The sequence below is a fragment of the Ptychodera flava genome, chromosome 18 (genome assembly GCF_041260155.1).
Source record: "Ptychodera flava strain L36383 chromosome 18, AS_Pfla_20210202, whole genome shotgun sequence".
NCBI lineage: Eukaryota > Metazoa > Hemichordata > Enteropneusta > Ptychoderidae > Ptychodera > Ptychodera flava.
Genome location: NC_091945.1, coordinates 33,599,085 through 33,625,541, shown reverse-complemented (window position 1 = coordinate 33,625,541; position 26,457 = coordinate 33,599,085). Strand labels below are relative to the sequence as shown.

General features: G+C 36.9%; 1 protein-coding gene across 1 annotated transcript in view; it reads left to right on the top strand.

Annotated features, from left to right (window-relative positions):
• LOC139117443 (cubilin-like) overlaps window positions 1-26,457 on the top strand; it is a 103,012-nt gene that overhangs the window by 52,513 nt on the left and 24,042 nt on the right. Inside the window, exons 22-45 of the mRNA XM_070680560.1 lie at window positions 314-444; window positions 864-1,050; window positions 1,855-2,018; window positions 2,818-2,999; window positions 3,675-3,831; window positions 4,286-4,467; window positions 5,028-5,190; window positions 6,049-6,230; window positions 7,607-7,775; window positions 9,543-9,733; window positions 10,681-10,843; window positions 13,466-13,579; window positions 13,950-14,189; window positions 14,522-14,654; window positions 16,051-16,250; window positions 17,338-17,519; window positions 18,496-18,691; window positions 19,260-19,460; window positions 19,978-20,124; window positions 20,790-20,977; window positions 21,496-21,661; window positions 22,923-23,094; window positions 23,601-23,779; window positions 24,189-24,404. Coding sequence (XP_070536661.1) covers window positions 314-444; window positions 864-1,050; window positions 1,855-2,018; window positions 2,818-2,999; window positions 3,675-3,831; window positions 4,286-4,467; window positions 5,028-5,190; window positions 6,049-6,230; window positions 7,607-7,775; window positions 9,543-9,733; window positions 10,681-10,843; window positions 13,466-13,579; window positions 13,950-14,189; window positions 14,522-14,654; window positions 16,051-16,250; window positions 17,338-17,519; window positions 18,496-18,691; window positions 19,260-19,460; window positions 19,978-20,124; window positions 20,790-20,977; window positions 21,496-21,661; window positions 22,923-23,094; window positions 23,601-23,779; window positions 24,189-24,404 — 4,205 coding nt within the window. The remainder of the gene's footprint in view (window positions 1-313; window positions 445-863; window positions 1,051-1,854; window positions 2,019-2,817; window positions 3,000-3,674; window positions 3,832-4,285; window positions 4,468-5,027; window positions 5,191-6,048; window positions 6,231-7,606; window positions 7,776-9,542; window positions 9,734-10,680; window positions 10,844-13,465; window positions 13,580-13,949; window positions 14,190-14,521; window positions 14,655-16,050; window positions 16,251-17,337; window positions 17,520-18,495; window positions 18,692-19,259; window positions 19,461-19,977; window positions 20,125-20,789; window positions 20,978-21,495; window positions 21,662-22,922; window positions 23,095-23,600; window positions 23,780-24,188; window positions 24,405-26,457) is intronic.

The window sequence follows — 26,457 nt, the reverse complement described above, 5'->3', positions numbered from 1 at the left end:
TTTTCAGCACGCAAATTTCAAGTCCGATGATAATTAGTCCTCATCTTAGATTTCTTCAATGTTTGTAGTACGTTGTCGAAATTTGTATAGAAACATGCTGTATTAGATTATGTTATGTAATATACAGAAAATTAGTATGCTTTATACAGACTTAGACTTTTTAAACACTGCGTACATTTATAGCACTCTGTAACTCATACAGTGGCTTGCATGCAGATGTAAAATATTGTGACAAGAAGACTCCATTCAATGGAAGACTTTCATGGCTCAGAAAAGACTGAAGGCAACAGTGTACCCATTTCATACTTTTTAGATTTTGCGGGACGGCCATGCCTCCAACCATCACTTCCATTGGCAATGTGATGACAGTGTTGTTTGTATCAGACAGTAGCATTGGTGCAGAAGGTTTCAGTGCATCGTATGTCACCCTTGACGTCGCCACCTGTAAGTATACACTGATAGTTGAATACCAGAATATACCACTGGAATATAGTCACTAAAATGAAATGAGAATTCAAGTGGACACATGTGCTGATGAAAACTATATTCTTAACGAAGAAACTCGTGTTCCCCCATCCATTACACATGTCTTCCATTGTTCTACCATAACGTGACTTTCCTGGCCTTTATTCCATTGAACGCTGTTACAGTAGTTTTCAGTGCACACTCTTTTATTCCGTGTTTTCACAGCCTAGGTCATTCTTTATCTGTTTCTCCTAGTTTCTATCAATCAAACTCATAGTATTTTAAGTGGAGGAGATGAACTGTGAAGTAAATAAAATTTACTTATGCCATAAAGGCTATGTGGTAAGTCAAGCGCCCTCATATCACAATTACACTAACTTCTTTCTTTTTTTGTACAGCTTGTGGCGGTGACTTAGTAGCCAGCACCGGTGTTATCACCACACCTAATTATCCTGACAACTACGATCCTAATCGGGAATGTATCTGGACTGTCACGGCACCAACCGGAATTCAGATAATGGTGAACATCAGTGATATTGATATGGAATACCACGCTGAGTGTAAATATGACTACCTTGAAATCAGGTCAGTGTTTGATCACATGACACAGATCACAAACTACTTACATGGTTTGTGTTATCTATGACTTTTTTCCAGGAAATCAGAGTTTTGTGGATTATTATTTTAGTTTAACTAAAGTGGTTTCATGCAATTTTTGAAACTGCCATGATTGATTTTTTTGCTTCATTTTCTTTTCTCCATATTTACATGTATGCATGGTGGGGTAAAAGTAGAAGAGCCTGAAATATTAGGATTTTTCCCGTAATTTGCAAAATTCTTGGCATGGATATTTGAAAATTTGGCTATTGAAGCAATAATGTACTCCCTCACAGCCCATAACAGGCAAAAACTAACTTGTTACTGACAAAGCGAGAGTGAGTACACTATGGAATGCAAATTGTGCTTGAGTCCATTATGGGCCTGGAGGGACAACATTATTGCTATTAATGTATAGTTTTGCTGATGCCAGTGAATTTAGAGATGTAAAAAACATCTTGGGCCACAATGCTAGATATTCGGATACATTATCAATAATAACCAGAGGGTATGACATCACAAAATTCACTGATATAGACAAAGCTATAATTTAATATCCAATCCTTGTCTGTTCCTAAGTTGTTTCAGCATTTGTATCACATGTGCTACATCAGCATAACTGATACTCATACTGATACGACACAGGAACAGGCAATTTTTGGTAATTACCTCAGAATATGAACCCTTCTACAGCAAGACTATTTGTGAACATCAATCATGGGTGAAGGTGTCCAGCTCTCAAAAGTGTCAGTATAGATGTATTACGGTAAATGTACAATGTCTCTGTTATAGGAATGGTGCATATCAATCCTCACCATTGATTGGAAAATTCTGCGGCTCTGAAGCCGTTCCACAAGTCTTCCCATCCCATAGTAATCGCCTTTACATCAAGTTTAAGAGTGATGCTTCCCTGTCAGGGAGAGGTTTCAGAATTGAGTATGATGCAACTTCTACAGGTAATATAATATATACGTCAGAAACAAAAGATGTCATATCTCACAGATAGAAGTCAATACATGCACTTGATTGTTTGTAGTATCTGGCTAGAATTTTCATTGAAATCTGTTGTATGGTCACCCTGTCAAATATACATCTTACAAGATTGAGCAATTTTCAATAAAGTCTCTGAGGTAGCATTATCATAAACTTCCTGCATGGTTCCAAGTCTGCATAGCAGTATCAGCTCAAACAGTTCAATGTTACCCAACACAAGAGTACTCCAGATATATATGGTATTTTAGCACTGACAAGTCCGTGTTGTTGTCAGATTTCCATATACAGGTCCTTCAGCTTGACTGTGAACCATGACATGTTCATCACTCATGTTTTCTTGTTAAGTACACACAGAATATGTTGATAAGCCAGACTCGTTTAATCATTTGTTAGAAAAACACGAAAGTCTCTCTGGTCTTAGGAAAGACAGCAGTCATTGCCTTTCTCTTTACTTGAAATAGGCAATTAACTGGCACCCTAGCTACCGTATGTTCTTGCAATGTTAATCCATCTCTGCCAAAAAAACACTTTGGTATGTTTTTCTTACAAATGAGGGATATATCAATGTATAAAATTTGAAAGTTTGCCCAAGTATGTCTAACTTCACACATACTTTCTTGATCTTGATGTGTTGATTTTGTATTTAAGAATTTTACTCACCAAAAGTTGCTGAATTTGTACTGAGAAGTGTACCGCCTAGCAAGAACATGTTATAACACAGACTCTGTTGAAATGAATTACTGACAAATTCCTTTTGAACAGGTTGCGGCGCTGAGCTGACAGGTCCCACTGGAAGTTTCACTTCACCCAACTATCCAAGTCCTTATGGTCATGGTGCTGAGTGTGCGTGGTTGATTACAGTGGCAAGTGGGAGTGTTGTCACTCTGTTTTTTGTCGACTTTGATTTGGAAAGCCACTCCAGCTGTAACTATGATTATGTCAGAGTAAGTAAAAGATTTATGTATAACTCTGAATCTATAAAGGAAATACACTCAGTACACTTTACAGAAAATCGTGGTCTGACAGTGACTTATAAAAGTTTGAGCATCTAAATTAGTAAAACTTTTGCTGAAATTTTCCTCAAGTAAATTTTAAGCATTCTCTCTCAAAATCAAGAGTGAAAATCAGCGATCACCTTGCAAATTTTGTTACTAGGGAAACTAATTTCCCAATATTTAATGATATTTATAATTCAAATGGCGCTCATTCCTGGTTTATCTGGATGGGGAGATAAAATTCCCAATTGTCACAAAGCTAAGCTGGTGAAAATTTTATTTACCTCAGAAGATTCAAAATAAGCGCCAACAAGTGGAAGGCAAAAAGAATATTGTAAAAGTTTGAGAATCTGACTATCTGTCCCTGAGATGAATCTTACCGTAACTAACCATGGTCTAGTATTTGACTCTCTTCTGACAAAGATTCTAAGATATACAACCAATTTTCGTTATTTGCTGAAGACCATTGCAGTGAGCATACAATGGCATACTGCACAAATGGATTAAACCCAGCAGCTATGCATACTTTTATGCAATGGTGTCAAGTCTACACCATTTCTCTTTGGTGAGATCTCAAGTACCGGAATGCCATAACATCCAGGAATATACTATTTCCCACTCTAGGTTTATGATGGCACAGATGAGACAGCCCCACTCTTGGAGAATATGTGCAGCGGACAGGTCCCAGTCCCTGTATCATCAACAGAAAATGTGATGTTTGTCAAGTTCGGTACGGATTACTCTAACTCTGGTCGTGGATTCTATGCATCCTATCATGCAGGTGTGTAAACCTTCCCTTTCTTTTTGATTTCTGAAGGAATGAAACAACCAGTATCTTCCAAACACAGACAAATGGTCCCAGAGAAATTTTTTACAACAATTACGACCAATTTTTTTTCCGAAATGTTACTTCAAAGTTAGAAGTTTAGCCTTGTTTTTGCAAGGCAAAATATTGTTATGAAGTATAAAAAAACAATTCAAAAAGCAGACCAAAATACTGCTGTCAGTGATACATGTAACTAAATATATATTTACATATTGTCACCATAAATATTAAAGAGCATCACTTTCATTGACAATAATTTTGGTTTTCTTTTTATAATATTTATTTTTTATTTAGAAGAAATATTTTGTGTTGAGAGCAAGGAAAACTGTGTCTCATTTAACTTGTCAACAGACTCTTTGAAAGTACATTGTGTTGTAATCATAAAAGAAAATTTATTTCTGTTTTCCAGATTGTAATAGACGCATCAAAAAAATGTCTGGTGCTATCGAAAGTCCAAACTGGCCAAACCCATATCCCTCTGCACGTGACTGTGTGTGGGTGCTTGAGGCAACACTTGGAAACAAAATTAATATGACCTTCACCAACTTTCAACTTGAGGATCACAGCAACTGTCAGTATGACTACTTACAGGTACCTATGAGTTTAAGCTATTCACCCCCCATTTCCTATGCACAGGTCCACAATTACCACTGATAACAATAGGTTTGGAGCAGTCCATGGTGGTGAAAGGGTTGAGGTTGCAAAACTGAAAATGATAAAGTGGCAACAGAGAAAAAAACATGAAATCCTGATAAAATGCTACCCCATATTTGTGAATTTAAAATTACTTACAAATGGAACACTGATTGATGTTAATCTCATGCAAGAAGACGAAACGCTTTGATGTGTTACCTTGCCAGGGTGTGCCTCATGAAGTTTCTTTTGATTCCATCAGGAAATTACCAAAGAAAGTAAGAAAGTAACAAAGTTGGACTTTTCTTTGAAAGTAGTTTTGATAATATGACTTTGCTATACAACATATGTCTGAAGTTCATGGTGGTCGATTACAAAATGACCAACCAGATTTACAAATTCTGCATGAACTCCTTAGCAAGGTATTCAATGTGGATTTCCTCATGAGGTAAAACAAAGACATTCTCACTTTTTTCATAGGATTGTTCCCATGGTAACTCTCTATTCTTTCCCGCCAGATTCATGATGGTGAAAGTGTAACTGATCCAGAACTTGGCAAATTCTGTGGTGACGATGAGTTACCAGGACCATTTGCTTCATCTGGACAATACTTCAGGATTCGCTTTGTCTCAGATGCATCACAAGCAGGGAATGGATTCCGTCTAGAATGGATTGTAGATGGTAAGGCAATCATTTTTTGGCCTGAAACTGTTGTTCTTGCAGTTCTGTGTTAGTTAGACCTATGTCAGTAGAGCTGAAAAAAAAAGATTTAACCTGTTTACCCCCCGTTTCGCTTGAGCAAGTCCACAATCACCATTGGTAATGATTGGTTTTGGCCATACCGTTGTGATTACCGGGTTAAACTTGTGTGCAAGAGTGAGGAAAATGTTTTCATTCTTTCATGCTTTAGGATTTAATATTAATAAAAATGGTATGGTGATTTGTTCCTGTCTTATTCAACACCATAAACTTTTCCGACAGATAGTTTCATAAAAGGATCACCGTGACAGTTAATTGAAAACGGTGAACTGATCAATAAGCCATTTATGATAACTCATGAAATTACACCTGTACTGTGGCCTGTTGTTAGGTCCACCATAAGCAATTATTCACCCCATTGTTAGCAATTATTCACCTCTTAATCTGAGTGAGCCAACCATCTAACTCTCATAGAGTAATTCAAAGACACACCGAATGGACTGCCAGGCCTATTGGTTCACCATTGAGTACTTACTTTTCAAATCTAGTCTAATGACCTACCTTTATGGTAGAGCATGCTCATTTGACACTGCATAAATCGGTAGACTAAGTGAACATTTTGATGGATACCAAGCTTTATACAAATTTCCTATCACATTTTATTGTATCATCCCTTATTATGAATTCATTACCCCATATCCACAAATATGGAAATTTTATTGTGAGAATGAAACAGCATGTACATATTAAATACAGATGCAAAAGTACAATTTTCTTATATCTGGAGATTAGTACATTTTTGCTGGTTTTGGTGAATCTATTTTATTATCAATCTTGTAGGTTGTGGTGGTGAACTGACCGGGCCGAGTGGTAATATCACCAGTCCAGGCTACCCTGGTCTGTATCCCAGAAACACCCACTGTGAGTGGACTATCACTGTTCCTCTGGGCAGCAGCATCCAGCTGACTATCAATGACGTACAACTTGAAGGAAGCGTCGACTGTGCATACGATGCTTTAGAGGTGGGTGAAAATGGTTTTGCTGCACAATATATAATAGTGCAAACAAGGGACTATGTGCCCAAGGGTAGGTGACCATTTGCTTGATATCAGGAGGGCAAATACATGTATCTCCTGCCCTGAGGGTACGTAGGCCCTCATCTGGGCTAAAATATTTGTATTACATGCCTCTCTTACATAGTTTTCACTCCAAATGGTTTGCTTCATATGCAAATTACAATCATATGCTTTATTTCCATGTTAGACAAAAATCTGTTGAAAGTAGTGATTTTCTTCGCCAAATCAAAAATTTATATAATGAAATCACGGTTATGCAGTTTATTAATTTTTTCATGCAAAATTTTCTAAAAACAGGATTTCCCATGTTAAACATGTAATTTGAACATTTTTAAACCCCTAAATTGTAAAGTTGAAAATAGATCTGGTTCGCTTTCAGTAGAGTGACGTCATTGACAGGTTATCATCGAATCCTATGGAGTGTGTGACATTCGATATACTAGGCATGTAATAAAGTATACCCATTCCTCTATTGAGAATAGTAACTACCTTCCACGCAATTGTTCCCAGTGATTTTTGACTGGCTAATTAAAGGAAATTTGGGTCAAAAAAGTCACATAATTATAAATGGTAGTACCCATGAAAAATGTTTTCTACTCAAACTAAAGTTGCAGTAACTAACGTTGCATGATTTTTTTGGCAAGGTATTGCTGTTAATGAATATGGATTAATATTTTCACTTTCATTGAATTGTCTTTTAGGCAAGGACACTATCTGCAAAAGTGACACATTTACAGTGGGTTTCAATTCAGTGCTACAACTCTGTGTGTGAGACAGTTTTAGCTTTTGCAAACATTTTCTAAATGTAATACTAAAAAGGGCTGCATTTTAGATGAAGTGCAATCCACTGTTAAGCTATCGGTCCAGACAGAGTTGCCCATGCTGGTTATTATAACTAATCAATGAGTTGGTGACTTTGAAGTGTATGAGTGGTGATACCCAAGCTAATCGTTTATATTGCGCATACAATGTGTCTGTCTCACATACAGAGTTGTGGCATCGAATTGAAATCCACTGAAAGAATCTGTGCCACTTGATCCCACATGTGTTTTCATTCTTCTGTTTCCTGATGCATGGCAATAGCAAAACAAATTCTAAGTTTCCGTATAAGTAATTGTATATTGTATATTTAAAGACGGTAAATGAAAATATTGAGAAAGAACAAACCAACAAACAAGATCGTGCAGAGATAGTGAACCAGAAACATTTTGTGAATACAATCTTCAGCAAAAAATTCTTAAAAGGATAACTAAGTGAGTTTCATCCATAAAACTAAAAAGAAAAATGATATTAATTATCCTTAACTCTTTTTTTTGTTCAAGATTTATGGTGGTAAAGATGAGACAGCTCCACAACTGACAGTTCTGTGTCATGAGAACACAGCTGGGCAACATGTCGCCAGTACTGGCAATCACATGTTCTTGAGAATGACCAGTGATAACTCCATTGTTGGCCGAGGTTTTCATGCATCTTACGAAGAACTTGTTGGAGGTATGTTGGATCTGCAGTCTATGAAACAAATACTAGTTGGCAATTGCTACTTTTCAAAAGTAATATCCTTATGTAAATGAAATCCATATAATGTCTTCAGTCTATCATCTGCTTTACTTACAGTGTGGCAAATCCACATGGTCAACGTGAGAAAAGAATTCATCCAGCTCTGAGACTAGTTTAGTCAATAATTTTTAGTACAAATTGTGTAGTGCACTCAGAAGAACATCCTGTGTATGATGTAACAATCTTTGTCAGTGTTTTTGTCAAGGGCTGTATGTCAGTAAATGTTACTGGGATTCCCCAGTCATTTGGCTTCCCCCTGGCACATCAATGCAATCAGATTGATGTAGTTCACATGGTCAGCAGCGTTGGCAAATAGCTGTTACATGACTCACACAACATTTTTTTTAATGTGTGTTTTGCCTGCCACTGTTCTTCAAAATACTTGATTTTGATCATGCAGCTATCATTTCAGCATATTTTATACATGGAATAAATTCATCTTTATTGCTTATTAGCTGGCAATACAACTCATGCTATCTTGTTTCCTGCCAATCATGCCATTTGTTCATTATTCAGCTTATCATAATGCCATTTTTACCCCACTTACCATCATTCCATTTTTTCCATGCTTTCTCCATCCATGAAGGCAATTCTAGTAAGTCCAATACCACCAGTATTCAAACTTTGTACCCTTCAGTTTTCTGAAGAGTCAGAAGTATAACATAGAGATATATCTTCTATATTTTACATATTAATATTAAATAATAATTATAATTTTTATTGTCTGTACAAATAATGGAAGTTTGTCTTTCACATTAAGCTGCCATTCAAAAAACACTAAAAACACAGTATTTCTATCGTCTGTAACATATACTGACAACAGTGAGATTTGTAGCCAAGGAAAATACCCATTTTTTATTCAGTCAATATTGAGATGATCTATGCCATGAATTTAGGCATTACACAGCCCTTTTATTCCCAGTGCATATGGGCTAATCCACCCTATTGAAGGCAAAGGGAATGTATCAAAGAAAATCCTAGAAACAATGGTGTACCGGTAGGTCAAACTATGGGAATGAAAGTAACCAGTGGGATTGTCATGCATTGCTATGATTGATACAGTTACAAAACAATGTAAAACAGCAAGAAATAAAGTTAGCTGAAGTTTCTTGTTTGATCAAACATGAATGGAACAGAAAGTTTGCTTAATTGTGTCATTGTAGACCTGTTTATACACAATTTTTAATTTTACTGTCACATACTACACTTCCTTATTGATTTGAAGTGGGAGACTATTCTAAGAGTTCTTTGTAAAGTGAAAACACAAACAAACGGATTATGAATTTGCTATTTTTTCCTAAGTCACTGTCTAAAATTCTTCGCTTCATTTTGTAATCTCTCTGGATGGTGTTTTTTTGGAAATAAGGTATAGGGTGTCAACATAACTGCATGTATTGATTTTCTGTTGTTTGTTGTTTATGAAATAATTTCCATATATCTCCAGTAGACTACCAATCTGTACATAATAAATTAATTACTGTTCACGTGTTTTAACAAAATCATAAAGTTTGTCCTAAAACAAAAAGCACTGTTGTAGATTATTAGACAGTAGGTTTCTGCCAATTTCCTATAGTTGAATTACTGCAGCATCTAGGAAAAGCTGGTGCTCTTTTTCCCTTCAAAATGATTAAAGACTGATATACGGTATAGTGACAAGAAAATATATACTCAACATTTTTTGTTGTTTGTGACGTATCACAGGTTGTGGAGGAAACTTCTCTGCCGCCAGTGGAGAGATCCACTCCAAGAACTACCCTGAGCCGTATGATGTCAGCAGTGATTGTAACTGGTTGATCACTGTGGAAGAAAACCATCATGTCGTTCTATCCTTTGTTGACTTCAGCGTGGAAAGCCCATCTGCCACACTAGGCTGTGCCTATGACTATGTAAATGTAAGTAAAACATTTATGTTTTCCGAAGGATCTGATCACAGTGTTAGATTATTCATGGCTAGATTTACTCATAGCTTTACCAACACCATGATTCACACCATCTTTAACCCTTTGAGAGCCGTAATTTTTCCCACCAAAATTGTAATGCAACATTTTACCGTTTTTTTTATGAATTTTTTTGTAATATTTTTGAGAATTTTGAACAAAATGGACATCACATATCACATATAGTTTTTTAGTTTATAATAACATATAGTTTTTTACGAAAAGTTTGGCAAAAATCTGAAAAAAATTGACTGGGGTATATTTTTTAAAGGCGACATACATTGACTTTGGCGCTCAAAGGGTTAAGGGTAGAATTTGCCTCAGGACAGATACGTGGACTCTCAAATTTTTACAAATATTTTCTGATCTACCACTTGTTGGTGCTCATTTTAAAGCTCTTGGAGTAAGAAGTCCTTACACCTTATTGGTTTTTTGGAAATCAATTTTTTTTTCTTCATAGAGTTAATATAGGAATGGCAGCCATTTTGAATTTCAAAAATCAGTAAACATTAGGTAATTTGTTTCTCTAGTGCTCAACTATGCGCAGTGACTCCTGCTTTTAATTGTTGATTTGGTGACAGAAATTTGAAATTTTTTGAGGAATGTTCGAGCAAAAGTTTGTTGTTCACTGTCGAGGTGCATACTATCTTTAAGGACCTTATATTGCATGATGTTGCATATGGTTTCCCAGTATTTGCATAAATTTATGATGAATTTGAAAACAAAATATATAGCAGAAACTTTTTTCATTTTTGGAAAGTTGATATTAGCAATCAGAAAACAATAATGAGCTCAATATTATATTTTACTTTAAAGTTACTCTAAGACTTATATAAATTGTTGAATTGTTATAATGTTATGAACTTTTTCCCGAAATTGAATTTGATAACTTTATTTGACAGGTATATGATGGGTCCGATGCAGACAGTGCTCTGTTGTTGTCTCATTGTGGGCAAGGTCTGCCAGAAAACAACACTATCCAGTCAACTTCCAACACAATGTTTGTCCATATGCAAACAGATGCCTCTGTCACCAGCACAGGATTCAAAGCCACGTATAGAACAGGTTAATTTTGCAGTAGCTTGACAACTTTCTTCTCGTAGAATCCAGCATTGATTTTAGAATATATTACTTTTTTGATTCCAAGATTGCAAGAATAAGTGGGTAAAAAAATGCTGATTGTATAAATTAAAAAACAAATGCATGTTTACACAAATAATTATACAATACATACAAGTATGTACAGTACTGCCTGCCTATGCAACATGCCTGTTGTTGTACATGGCCCGTTCTGACCTGTTCATCCCTCATTCCCAGTAAACATATCCACAATCACCATTGATTACAATGGGTTTGGACCAAACCACTGTCATTAAAGGGTTAAAAGTAAGGACTTTTGAAGGCTAAGTTTCAAGTTATACTTGCAATTTAAAGTATTTTTATTGGCAGGTATCTTGAATGTTGATTCTTTCACTTCAAACAACTGTAGCATTTTATCCTGGTAGCAATCATGCAAAAGTTAGACACACAAAAAAGACCAATGCCTGCCCTACAATTCAAACACATCTATCAACAGACTCTATTTCCATGTAACCACAGGGGTTTCATTAAGTTTTGAAGTAGGGGGCTAGAGTGGGAAAGTAGGCGGCTTCCAGCTGCCATGACCACAAAGCGGTGGTCGTCGGGGGAGGGTCCGGGAGGGGTGTTCCCCTCCCGGCCAAAGGCCGGAAACCCTGAAAAATGAGCTAAAATTTACTTTTTACAGCTTACAGTCACTTGAATTTCTAGTATTTTCAGGAGAATTGTCAGCAGTGTTCCAGGGCAATTTGTGTTCATATCATAAAAGCCATTTTCCTGGGAGATTAGGCCTAAATATGATAATTCATAATTAAAAATGACAAAATGTGGTAATGTTGACGATAATTTGAACAAAGAAAACTGAAGTCTTTAGAGAGTCTATGCTTTTAGGAGGTAAACTATAATAATTCACTATTATTAATGATATAAATTTGATATGTACAGTGTTACATCTAGACAGGGAGATAGGGGATTCCCCCTCTGTTGAAATGTTGGCACCCCCAATTAATTTGTCAAGGGGACCACTCCCCCCTTCCATGAAATGGTGCCAGTCACACCTTAGAGGTACAAGTAGAACACATGAACTGGTGAAATGCCCCCGAAATTTTCTGGTAAAGGGGAAAAATCCCCCTTGTTGATGCCATCCTGGATGAAACACTTATATTTTAAAAACAGTAAATTAGAAACTTTTCATTAATGCATAATGTTATGCTTCAAATTAAGAGCCCTGATGTTTGGTATGGAAATCTGTAGATGAAGAACTTTTATACCTCTGGGGAGGTAAAAAGGATAATTTATATAACGAATAATGATAAAAAATTACAATCATTACCATATTGCTCAAATAGAATCAAAGATCCTCAAGGTTATTTGACTATATTGGTATGCAAAGTAAGAACCTTGATGTAGGATATGAAAATTGTAAGTTCAGAAGTGCACATTTGGATTTAACCTGATGATCGCTTTTGAAGTGAATTTAGAGGTCTGATCGTATTGTAACCATGCACTCTGGGCGACGTTCTTATTGGCGTCGATAGACCGAAGAGCAGTACATATCATACGTCCAGCTGGTTATATACCTTAACAATTACGCCTACCGCAGTGCAACGCACATCGGCTTACTAAAATTCCAACTGTAATCGGAAAGTTTTTCGTGAGAAAAAAATCAGGTCATCGCCTTCGAAAACAGTTTAAATCCAGGTAATTATCCTTCTTTCGTTTCTTGGTCCACTTCAAAACCGAGGATCGTAGAGCGAAGCTTTATCTTGCGATCGCTTCCGTCTTCATTTGTTCATCGACTATTCTGAGCTGAGCTAACGACGGCCGACAGGTGTAGTATGCACGTTTTCATTAGCATATATAAAGGTCACCAAATAGGAATCAGCAATTCAGGTAACCAATAGAATCGTCCGATTTTTATTGAGGCAGTATACACAAGACTGTGCTGCATCGTAGTACAAGGCGATCGTAGTAGTCGCTCGTCTTCTAAATTTTGTTTCACATAAAAGCCGTTGAAAAGTTTGATTACACAGCTTATGAAACTTGTCCGTATCATTCAGAAGGTAAAAATTATTTTAGCAATGAAAGAGTTCAAATTTCCAAAAACAGTAGCCGGCGAAATCGTGAAGAGTAACCGGTCAATTTCGCCGGCTGCCGGCTCTTAATGAAACCCATGTAACCAACGATTGTCTAAAGAGTGAATGCCTATAAATATTTCAACTCAATGTTGATAGGCAGCCAGCAGTGTCCTATTGCCATGTGTCACATGGTATTAGAATACTTATATGGTTACTTTATAACCCTTCATCATCCAACACGGGTGGTCACCTGGCACTCCTGACGAACGCTAGGTAACACCCAGTCATCCTCATGGTAGAGATCAAAGCATGTCTTAGGGTGCCTTTGATGATGAATAAATACAAACATACCCCCTAAGTTCATGTTATATTGTACTACAGCTCGGCATGTGCCTAGCATTCTTCACTTATGCCAAAGTGACATTGGGGCAAATTTTTTTAGAAAAACTACGACCGCCAAGGGTCATCTTATAACATTTGTGATTGTACCTCTTACTCCTGTTTCCCTGTTTTTTTATGTAAACTTACAAAGGTTGTGGTGGACGTCTGGACGCATCCATCGATGGGTCAATTCAGTCTTCCAACTATCCTGAGAACTATGATGCCCAGGCTAATTGCACTTGGATTATAGAATCTCCAAATCTAGGTTAGTATACAATTCATCCATTCATTCATTCATTCATTGATTTATTGTAGCCATGTGCAAGTAATAAACAATTGATGAATTTCTTCAACAAATCAAAGTTGTCGAGGTAAGTGCCAAACTTATCCATCCGTCTCCTTAAGCAATCAAAGTTGTCTCGTCGTGTCTGAAATGAATCCATTCACCTTCTGAACCAATGGCAGTTAAGATTTGGCAAGTATTTAACTTATTCAGTGCAATTTGGAATGTTTTTCAAAATGCAGTCTTTATCAGGATTTGACTGGCAGGTCTTGACAGGTCAAAACATTTAATGTATGTCAATATTTTGTCATGAGTTTGGTAATTTACTTTCCATGGTTTTCATTTCATTCAGCCGACAAAGTGTCCTTGATTTTCACCCACTTTGATGTTGAGGCACATGACGCATGCCTCCATGATTACGTCATCGTACGAGACGGCAACGACCCCGAAGCTCCCGAAGTTGGTCGCTACTGCGGCGAATTTATTCCGGCAACTGTTACGTCAACGGGTAACGCTCTCTACGTAACATTCACCTCTGATGCCACTAGACAGAGGAGTGGATTCTTTGCAAGATACACAACTTCCACTTCAGGTATGTTTTCCTGTGGTACTGTACACTCAAAATGGTTGGAGCTGCCTTGCCTTGAATGTAATGAAATAGTAGAGTTTGAGGAGAATTAGAAAATTAGACTCGCTAGATTAGACTGCAGAACTGCTTAATTTGAACTAAAAGCACTTGTCCATTCCTGCTAATAAGATTTCTAGTTTCCTGTCTTTGAAAGCTTAAATTTTGAAGACAGAAATCGGACAAACATCCAGTCTTTTACCATTACTACCAAATTAGCTTGTGCTTTGTCTCCCCAAACTTTTTTTACCTTTCTGTACCATTGCTGAACCTGTCCAATTCTTTCTTTTATTTTTCAGTTTGTGGAGGTGACTATGTCTCTGCCAATGGTGCCTTTAACAGCCCCATGTATCCCAATAATTATCCCAATGATATTGAGTGCGTCTGGACCATCACACCATCTATTGGAAACAGAGTTCTCCTTGTCTTTAGGTACAGTAACTGTTGTCATATTAGTTATAATTTTGGTAGGGGTGAGACCTTCCATTCAAAAAGAAATGGCTTTCCCACAAAATGATGTGTTTTTCACACTAAAAGTCTTTTGTTTGTATTTCCATACATAAACAACACAGAAATTTAAATTGATTTAAGTTAGTCTATGCCTGCCTGATCGTGAAATTTTCAACAAAACTTTGTTCAGATCAGTGGTTTCAGGCTCATTAATGATATTTGGCCCAGTGAAAACTAGTCATCAGATATATCATTAACCCTTTTCCTGCCAAGTCCATATTTCACCACCAGGTCAAGATGGTTAAAATTAATGAAACACAACGTATTCCATATGATGTATTTTAACATAATACTGCACATTTGAAGGCTGCTGAAAACATAATACTGTAAAGTTGATATTTTTTTGGACAAAAGATGCATTATACCAAGCCAAGTGGGTGAAAATACGTCATGTTTTCGCTCAATACCACTTTTTACTGACTTGGCTGATGGGGAAGTGATACAGTTATTACTGTCTGGCAGGAAAAGGGTTAACTAAAAGGTACACAGTACAAACTTCAAAAGTGAAAGATTCAGATCTTTATCTTTGAGACTTTCCCAAACGAAACTTACAACCATTCTTAAAAATTGAAGAAATAAAATTCTTGGGTCACTGTAAATTTAGTACCTGTCCAGTTAAAAACAAAAATTCACTGATATTTGAAATGCAAAATGACTGCCATTTCTATGTTAACTCTATAGCAAAAAACAAAAAAGTTTTGATTTTCATAAAAACAAGCCAGTGAAAGCTTCTGTTACTCTACAAGCCTCAAAATGAAGCCACTTAAGTGGTATACCAGCAAAGTATTGTAAAAATATTTGAGTGTGGATATCGATCCCCGTGGCACACATTTTACCATAATCAGGATGTCAATTTCAAGATTATCGCTGTCAACCTAACATGACCCTAAAGCTGCTTGAAACACCAACTATTCAGCTTCACAATACAACGTCTCTACATGTGAAATGCAATGCTATTTGTTTACATTTGAATTTTAGTCAAGACCAGAATTCTTTACTGTACAATAACAATGAAGTCTACATACGTAGAGGCTGGGTTGACAAGCTCAACGCTATACCTCAACATGCAATGGGGTGTAGTAGAACAAAAAACTAAAGTCAACATCATCAAAATTATCAGAAGTGAATGCTGCTGACCAGGGCCTTTTCCTTTAAGTTAGTATACAAATGAAGGTAACTATGTCGTGTACTCATCATGGTGACCAACAACTTCAATGGTATATCCTTTACAGTTATAATTATCTTGTACCCATGGCATTTACTAAATTAATGGTTCCACAGTATTTATGATTTGGTGATTTTCTGTTTCCCGTTATAGCCTGATTGACATTGAACCTGCTGTGAATTGTCAGAATGACTTTGTTGAAGTGAGGACTGATGGCCAGAATGGTGATCTTATTGGCCGTTACTGTGGAAACACCCCGCCAACCAACATCACACAGTCGGCTAATCTCTGGGTCATGTTCCGATCTAATACGCAGAGAACTGGTGTTGGCTTCATGGCAACATATTCAATAGGTCTGTATGCATTTGTGTGTTTCAGTATGTAAAATTGAATGGCTATTTCAATTGGTTTGCTATTTCTGCTGTCAGTAAAGTAGAGCTTATCAGAATGGTTAATTGTCAAACTACATTATCAACTTTTCACTTCTTCTTTGGAATCACTGGTCGGAAAATTCATATTTATTTTACGAATGAGTAGTCCCTTTGGATGACCTGACTCAGACTTGTGCAGATGATGGTGAAATTTTCATTCATTGTTTGAACACTTTTATGATACTGCTGGCTGAAAAGCTTCCGCATATTTGAAGGTTCCAAAAGATACAGTTATCCAGATATCTTCAAATCAGGAAAAAATTTGTATTTGTAAATTGTTGATAACTTTTCCTCATGTGTTTACAAATGTTGGCACAGAAATTTGATTTATCAATTTTATTCAAGTGAAAGTTTGCTTAAAAATGGAGATGAAATTTACAATGGACGTACCATATTCCATATTTCATTTACATCTCTATTTTTGCAATGTTGACCAACCCTTGATAAGTCCACGGATTAGCATAATTAGTTGTGTTGACTAATTAATTACAAGATGTGTATATGAGAGATAAACGTCCTTTTAATGGGGTGTAATAGGCTATAGGTTAGGCTATATAGTCATTTATTTTATTTACTCCGATCAGTCAGAGCATGAAGAAAAGGAGAGAAAATGATAGAGAAAACAGTGAGAAAAACTCAGTAATAGTTTTTGGGCCGCCTGTGATTACACCAAGGAAGATAAACCCCCTACTGTCACCTTGTTCCTTCATCTGCTCTGGTCACTGTATAAGTGCAGCTAAACGATGAAGGCCTTGATCATGGAGATTGCAGAAGTAGTTTAAGCAAATCTAATGAATGCAAGTTATACCCCCAAGTCCATTTGCTGCGATGCAATTCAACATTGTCCTACGGTGTATATTCCTGTTTTGACAAAGACACCCTAAGACGAGAAGATTTCTATATAATAAAACGTGTACCTACTTTTCTTCAAATACGATGTGCTCACATTTCGAGTGCAAATTTTAGCTTCAGAAACTATAGTTCTCACTTGGACTTGATTGCTTTCCAGTTCCTGGCAGTGACATGAGTGGACCAAGGGGGCAGATTTCATCACCTGGATATCCCAGGGAGTACGGACCAGCCTTGGACGTTGATTGGACAATCACTGTGACCTTTGGCAGGAGGATAAAGATAACATTCCAAGCATTTGCTGTGGAGGGATACCCACCATGTAGATATGATTACCTCCAGGTAAGGATGGATGAGGGAGAATAGGGGAGTTATAGAACGAGATCTTTCCTATGGATAACTAGATCATAGCTCCAGCCAGTCTTTTTAACTAAAATTATAAAAAAAGAAATTCAGCAAAAGTAAAGAGACAGGTACACAGTATATTATCATGATGGTTGAAGACTGGGCAACCCACAGTATCTGTCAATTTATTGACTTGCATGTGAAAACGGAGGAAAATATCACCAGCGCTATATTTTTCTCTAACTTCCACAAAGATTTGGTGAGAGAAGCCATCGTAAAAAGTGTTTTAGACAAAGCTATCACCAGGTTAGATTTAATGGTAAAATTGCCAAATTGTTTCCTTCTCCAAAAGTGTGAAAAAATGCCAATTTAGTTTTTCATACTATTTGAAATAAAAATGCAATTTCTTTACACATTCAACTGTCCATTTGTGGCTTCATACTTTTTAAATTCAGTTGTACTTAAGAAAATGTTGTAGAAATCTATGCTGAACAGAAATGGTGATGTTTCAACCCTACATAGCTCCCTGTTTATTTGTTGGCATACTTGCCGTCATAAATTAATGTGTAAACTACATTAAATCAACAGCTGAAATTATTTCCATGCATTTATTTCAAAAAGTCGGTTTGGAACACCAATCTTTAATCATGATTTTTGTTACCTATTTCCTTTCACGTGTAATATATGCCATTAAGACGAAAATGATGTACAGTGTCATTTTTGATAGTCTAGTATTAATTACTCCACATCTATTCTAATGTTTAACCCTCCCGCCATCGTAGTTTAGCCCAAGCCATTTTATCAATGTTTAGTGTGTGAACATTTTCCCTACACATCATAGCAAAGTCTTTGTACAACCCTGTTATTGTGAAAAGTGTTGTTGGACTCAGACACAGGGTTGTACGAAGCAGAGAGTAAACAGTATCAATCTGAGGTGAAGGTCAAATTACATTTTATCATTTATCATTTCCAGTTTCATGATGGTCCGACCATTGAGTCTGCCGTCCTTATTCAATTGTGCGGATCGGAGATACCAGATCCCTTCTACAGTTCTGGAAATGTAATGTTCATCAGGTTCCACACTGACTACTCCATTCATTACACTGGCTTCCTCCTGGAGTGGAATGAGGTGCTGGAAGGACCCAGTGTGCCGCCTTCCATTAGTCCAGGTGAGATTTTTGCTCTCAATCACAGTTTGAAACGATCAGTCATTTTTGCAGAAATCGATTGAAGCATATGGACTCAAAACTTTTAAAGTACAAACAACTGATTGAGTTGTAAATACTTTTACTTTTGACTCAAAATCTATATTTTGCTCTGGTTTATAACTTGTAGTGTGAAATGATTTCAGAAAAATTAAGTTTTCAATACCATGTTGTCATGAAACTTTAAATTTCAATTTTTCCCACATATAGAGTTAACAAAGAAGTGTGGCCATTGTGCGTTGCATATTAATTTTGAATTTGAAGAGACACTCTTCTGTAAATCTCAAACATTCAAAGTTAACCTTTCAGTATCTTTCTGTAAATCTTAAAATTCATATGATAACATTTGATCATTCAAAGTTAACCTTTCAGTATCTTTCAGACATAGCACGATTAAAACCAGTTTCTAAACTCTCAATATTCAAGGTACCAGTGTATCCAGTACTTTGCAATCAGTGAGATTTTGAAAATGATGGCGAGTGAAATATAGAAATCTAACACATTATTGTATTTTGGTTGATTTTATGTGCAGTTGAGTGTGAAGTTACATTACATACCACCGCCAGTCCTCAGACATTTTCTTCACCTGGTTATCCGTATGGATACGCGCCAAATCTGAACTGCCTGTGGACAATCCGATCTGGCTTTGCCACCATTGTGAAGCTTCAAATCACCGATCTCAACACGGAAGGAAGCTCAACATGTGCCTTTGATGGAGTGTCTGTCTATGACGGTAAGATTTCAAAGCAGATGTAGGTGGACTGATTCATGTGACTGTCAGTAGAAAAGATGACACACAAATAGAAGACGAGCGCTTATTGAAAAGACAAACAGAAATTTCATTGAAAGCCTTCAATTCAAGAAGTTGGGAAAAGTAATGATATTTGAGTGGAAATTATTGACTTGACATGCTTGTTTTCACCTTCTGAGAATGTACTTATTGCTTTTAACTGTTATTATGAAAGCAGTCGGTCTTTTTTTGTTCATAGTAAATATTCTGGATATATACAACATACTCAAACATAGAAGATTTTTCGAAAAACTGCCTCATAATCAGACATCAACACTTCCATCGGACATCTTAAAAAAAGAATATTCCAAACCCAAAATCCCAATTTTGCATTAAAAATGACATTTTACCCAAACTTGGCTGTGTTTGTTACAGGTTCAAAATTTCACAAAGAGATTTACATGTTCGTTGAGTCACTACCTAATGCAATTGTTTTACATTTTTGTTGTCATATTCACAGGTGATACAGACGATAATCCCATAGGAACCTACTGTTCCGTTCAATCATCACTACCAGCTGTCTACTCAACAGGGCAGGCCATGTTAGTGAACTTCTTCAGTGATCAATCTGCAAATGGAACTGGATTCTCCGCTACCTATCAGGAAGGTAATTGATCTGCAATATTACTAAATAACGGTTTCAGTTTTCCTTGACTCAACACTACACATATCTCACAAACTGACCTCACCACAGAATGTTTAGCATTTTCTCTCTCTAATGGCGTCAGCCGTCGAGGATCAGAGAATTTTTCACTCTTTTACAGTATTATTGATGGTTATCTTTTTATAAAAAGAAAGAAAAATTTATGTTCATCATTGAATTTTGACTGATCGAGCATTTTTCTTCATTTTATTTTTGAGCACATGTCTTGCCAAAAGTTTTTTGCTACTCCCAAATAACTTTGGAACTTTTAACTTTCTTGGCATGTTTACGGAGAACTTGTTACATTTCCAGAAAGTCCAGGGAAATCAATCCCATTACAAAACTTGTAAATATTATTCACATATACACGTACAGAATATTGTGCTTGATTTCCACCCAAACAGTGAAGCTGTCATTGTAAAATGACCTCGTCCAAAAATACTCCTGGAAACTAAAAAGTTAAAAATCCCAGCTCTTCAATAATTTTGAATGTAGGGCTGTTCCATATGTCACAATTTAAAGAGAGCAAGTTCTCACTGTGGCAGGCAGTCATAGCCTGCCGCTGACATTCTTCATCATTGAATAGAAACCAACAGAGTTAAACTTGATACAATTTACATCTTTAACAGTATGTGGAGGAAGGCTTGTCCAGGGTTCAGGAAGAATTCCAAGTCCTGGTTACCCTAGCAACTACCTGAATAATCTGGACTGTTCATGGATTGCGGAGACTCCATCTGGCACAACAATCAGTATTACGTTCAGCATCTTTGACATAGATGGAACAACTTCCAGTGGTTGCACCACTGACTACCTTCAGGTATGTACAGATAATACCAACAGTCTAATATTGAAATACTATTACAAGACAAAAAAAAGATTTGCTATGCTGCATGTTGTAACTCATTTTTGGAGCACATGAGTAGTACTAAATTTACAGTTTGGTTAACTTCGATTGTGAGAATCTGTGTTGTATTTGGTATTTAATTTAATAGATTTTTACCCTCAGGCTGGCTGTTATACCAGTGAAAATTAAAGTGTAATATGTGTTAGTGTCCTGTTTGAATGAATGATGATAGAATTGACCCTTTGAGCACCACAGTCAATGTTTGTCACCTTTATAAAATATACCCCTGTCAATTTTTTCAGATTTTTGCCAAATTTTTGGTAAAAAAACTGTAACCAATGAAATGTGATGTCCATTTGGTCCAAAATTATCAAAAAATGCAGAAAAAATAAATAAAAATTGGTTGATAAAATGTTGCAGTAAAATTTTGGCCGGAAAAATTACAGCACTCAAAGGGTTAACCAAAGTTGTATTCTTTTGTTCATTTCCAGCTTTACAATGGTGAAGATACTTCATCTCCATCACTTGGCAAGTACTGCGGCTCGACCAACCCTGATGAAATCAGAACAAGCAGCAATTTATTACTCATCAAATTTGTTACAGATGGTTCAGGCTCCGGGGCAGGTTTTGTACTCAACTTCAGAGCAGTAGAAGCAGGTAGGTGTTACAGAGCGGGCAGTAAATGCAATTTCAGTTTGGTATTGATTCTATTGTCTCTTCTTTCAGTATTTCAGGTATAATCTGAGCAATTAAAAAAGTGAAAATAGCAAAGTTACAGAGCAAATTTTACAAAGGGCCCACAGTCAGAGACAGAGTCTTGAAATTAGTAGTGTTGAAAACTAGACATTTCATAAATGTTATGTTACATGTGATCATAGACAGGAATGGTAGATTTGTTTAGTGCTGAACAAGAATCTGTTATCAGACTGGAGTTCCAAGGTATATGGAGGTGATGAAAAATAATTGAGAAAGGTTACCAGTGTGTAAATAACGGAAACTGCCCCTCTTATGAGCCAAGCCACAACATTTCACCCCTTTACTACCGTGATGAAGTCACACTGCTGTACCAAACATATCATGAACATACCGGTAGATGTATAGGATCAGGCCAGAATTTTCTGGCACTTACTGTAAGGTATAAAGTAATTGATCATGGCAAAGTAAATTTCCATCAATTGGTTAAGCATTGAGGTTGTACTGAATATTGGCCATTGAAAGGTACGAAATTAGTTCTACCAATTGCCAACTCTGTTGCATTTTGTTGACACAAAACTAAAAATCTTCATAAAGTTGCTGATGTAATAGTTAAATTATTGACTACCGGTACTAGATTTTAGTTTTGGCCAGAGTTCCTTTGTTAAGGTAGAACGCACTCAGGGGACATATATTTGGACTCTCAAACTTTTACAATTCTTTTCTGATATACCACTTGTGAGGGTTCATTTTAAAGCTCTCGGTGTAAGAAAACTTTTCACTGACTTAGATTTTTGAAATTCGGAAATTATATTTTTCGCCATAGAGTTAACACAGGGATTATGGCATTTTGAATTTTAGATATCGGTAAATCTTGAGTAATTTGTTTCTTTAGTACAAAAATTTGCACATTGATCCCCGATTTTTATCCTTGATTCGGAAAGAGAGTGGTTGAAAGATTCATTAAGGAAAGTTTCAGCAAAAGTTTAAGTCTTTCACTTCTGAGGGCATACTACCTTACAAACAATTGTAACAGTATACGTTGCATACTTTCTATATTGAGTTATATTACCAGGGCTAGTACTCGGCAACATACTTGATGAAGAGTTTTGAAAATATAGACAAGCTCTATGGAAAACAGTGAAGAAAATATTCATAATAAGTTACAGCTATTTCCCCATTACATGAGGCACGTTCACGATATTTATTTTGCTGTTGTTTTCAGGATGTGGAGGCACCCTTACCCTGACTGATGCTAACCCGTCAGGCATTCTGACCACTCCAAACTACCCAGACTTCTATCCACATAACATTGAGTGTGAATGGGTAATCAATGCTCCAGCTACAGAGGCAATCCAGGTTGATTTCGACGACTTTGAAATGGAGCGCAATGTTGGGTTAGTTTTTCAAGTCCATTCCATCTTCAGATAGGTTATGTTAATTGTTATAACAAGGCGTGCATCATGTTATGAGGGCTGTGTATTATGTAAAATACAATTCTTAGATATTTCTCAGGAAAATGCTGTACTGAAATTCCGTATTGTCGGGACAGAAATTGCTACTTATGCACATGTAGTGTGAAGCTTGAACAGATTAAAAATAAGATTAGTATTATGCAGTAGATGTTTATCCATTAAAGCAATGATTGGGGAGTCACATGTAATTTAAATACATGTGAAACTGTACCATATGCTATGTGAGCAAGCTGTGCATAATATCTGTATTTTACTGTTACTGTATCAACTCACCATCCTACCAGATAATAGTGAATTCTGTATTACAGCTATGAGTCAACCTCAATTAAAAACAACCAAGGGCGTAAGTTAAAATGAATCCAGGTAAATGAAGGATCAGGGAACTGTGTAATTATGATTGTGTATTGTTCTGGGTTTTTTCCTTCCAGTTGTGCATATGATTATCTACAAATAAGAGATGGTAGTTCAAGTGAGTCAGATCTGCTTGTTACACTCTGCGGTAATGACTTACCCGATACTCAAGTCAGCTCTGGCAATGCCATGTTCCTGAAGTTCCGTTCTGACGGCAACGTCAACCACAAGGGCTTCAAGCTGACCTATACTATAGGTGAGTATAAAGGAATGTTAGTTATCATTTTGCATATGCATATCAAACATGTAGTGAATACCATGGAAGTGTAAGCAACCACTGTTAAATACATGTAGGTTTCCAGCATGTTGTATTTTTGATTTGGGGGTGGGGGTGGGGTAGCAGCTCCTTACCAACATGTCAAAACTATTATTGTGTTCCTTGGAACTCTCTGGTGGAGTGCTTACTTTTGTATCAAATGTTTTGTTTTTCTGTGTATTTTGGTATATTGTGGAATACTATGGTATGCCACCCTCTCCTATGCTGTATGAAGTTTTAAGTTACAGTCATGCAGAGTCCTGTAATGCAAACTCTCTTTACGTTCAGAGCATTTCTCTCTGTACAGCCATGTAATAATTACTTTGATTGTTATATCATGTACCTGTAGCATCTTGTGGAGGCACCTTCTCAGGAGAAACCGGTATCATCAAGTCACCAAACTTTCCCAATAACTATGACAACAACTTGGAATGCAACTGGATTATCCTTGGTCCCCCTGGTCACTACCTGACACTAGCTTTTGACTCGTTTTCGCTAGTTGGATCAAACACATCATGTACCGGTGATCATGTTGAAATCAGAGAAAGTAACGCTACCCACCCTGGTAAGAAATTCAGTACTTTCTTTTATTTCCCATGTATTGACATATCTTATGTTGCAGCTCATAATCTTTCAACAGAAAGCAATGAATATGATATAATTATAGGTAACAGTTCTGAACAGGACAGCCCCCTCTATGTCATTTGGCATGCATGTATTTCTGATAACTAATACAATTTATGAATGATACCAGTAATTACAATATAAAATTGTTAACATGGGCTCACTAAGGTGTCAATAGGTTATACCATGATGGGTATATTAATGATAGAGTGTAAAACTCATTACTTGCCCGTGGTTTATGAAAGTCATTATGTATAGGTACAGTTGAAACAATTTCAACTTCTTCAAAATTGTTTTACGCTATTTCCTATTTGAAAAAAGGAGATGTAGAAGTTAAGTTGTTTCATGTTGAAATTAATCATTCTGTCCCAGTAGCTTTATACATCATTTTATAGCTCTTGTACCATTGATGTTTAGCATGTCCAATGGCAGCTACAAGCAGTCACAAATGACTCATCTAAGACCTTATTCATTACAGACACATAGTTAACGTTGCTGTCATTACTATTCTGAGCTGTTGTTGCTGCTATCAAGGCCCCTGTTTTAATATTGCATGTCTTTGATCAGGATGTGCAAGTGATTCAGTCGCAATGATAACTTCAACATTTGAAATTGAAAGTCATCAATGCTTGCATTTGTATGCAAATATTACATGATCATGACCTTGCCAACACAACTTGTGTCAAGGGTTTCTGCACTTGTGCACTGTACCCTGAGGTGAAGCATCAAGTATTATCGATTAATGTATAATCCGTGTACATGGCAATTTTGTGAGCAAATTTTCAAACAACAGTACCAATGGAGGCATCATGGGCCAGTGGCTAGAGCAGTGGACTCACGATCAAAGGATGGTGAGTTCGAGCCCCGGCATGGCTGTGGTGTTGTGTCCTTGGGCAAGCACTTTATTAGTCCCCGCGACGAAGTCCGGCGGGGACTTATAGATTGGGTCCCGTCCGTGTGTCCGTCCGTCCGTCCGTCCGTCCGTCCGTCCGTCCGTCCGTCCGTCCGTCCGTCCGTCATCAACAGTTTCTCAGACACTGCTAAACTGATTTTGTTCAAACTTGGCACAAAGGCATAGGACTATGACCTACAGATGCACGTCGATTTATTTTGTGATACGATCCAATATGGGCGCGAGGCGGCCATTTTATTGCGATTTATCATGTCTTTGGACCATAACTCAGACATCCTTGAGCACATTCTGCTCAAACTTGGCACAAAGGCATAACATCATGGCTTTCATATCCATGTCAAATCATTTTGCGATATGTTTCAATATGGGCGCGTGGCGGCCATTTTGTTGCGATTTTTCATGTCTGTGGACCATAACTCAGACATCCTTGAGCACATTCTGCTCAAACTTGGCACAAAAGCATAGCACTATGGCTTACATATCCATGTCAAATTATTTTGCAATATGTTCCAATATGGGCGCGTGGCGGCCATTTTGTTGCGATTTTTCATGTCTTTGGATCATAACTCAGACATCCTTGAACCGATTCTGTTCAAACTTGACGCAAAGGCATAACACTATGTCCTACATATGCATGTCGAATTATATTGCGATACGATCCAATGTGGGCGTGAGGCGGCCATTTTGTTGCGATTTTCATGTCTTTGAACCATAACTCAGACATCCTTGACCGATTCTGTTCAATTTGGCACAAAAGCAAAACATTATGCCCTTCATATGAACACCAATTTATTTCGTGATATGATCCAATATGGCTGACAGGCGGCCATTTTTTTTGCGATTTTTTCATGTCTTCGAACCATAACTCAAACATCCTTGAACCGATTTGGTTCAAACTTGGCACAAAGGCAAAGCACTATGGCATACATATGCATGTATCAATTAAGCTTGCGATAGGATCCAATATGGCTGCAGAACTGCCATTTTGTTGGAATTTTGCATGTCTTTGAATCGTAATTCAAAGGTCATTACTCCCATTTTGTCCAAACTTGGCACAAAGATCAAGCACTATGGCATACAT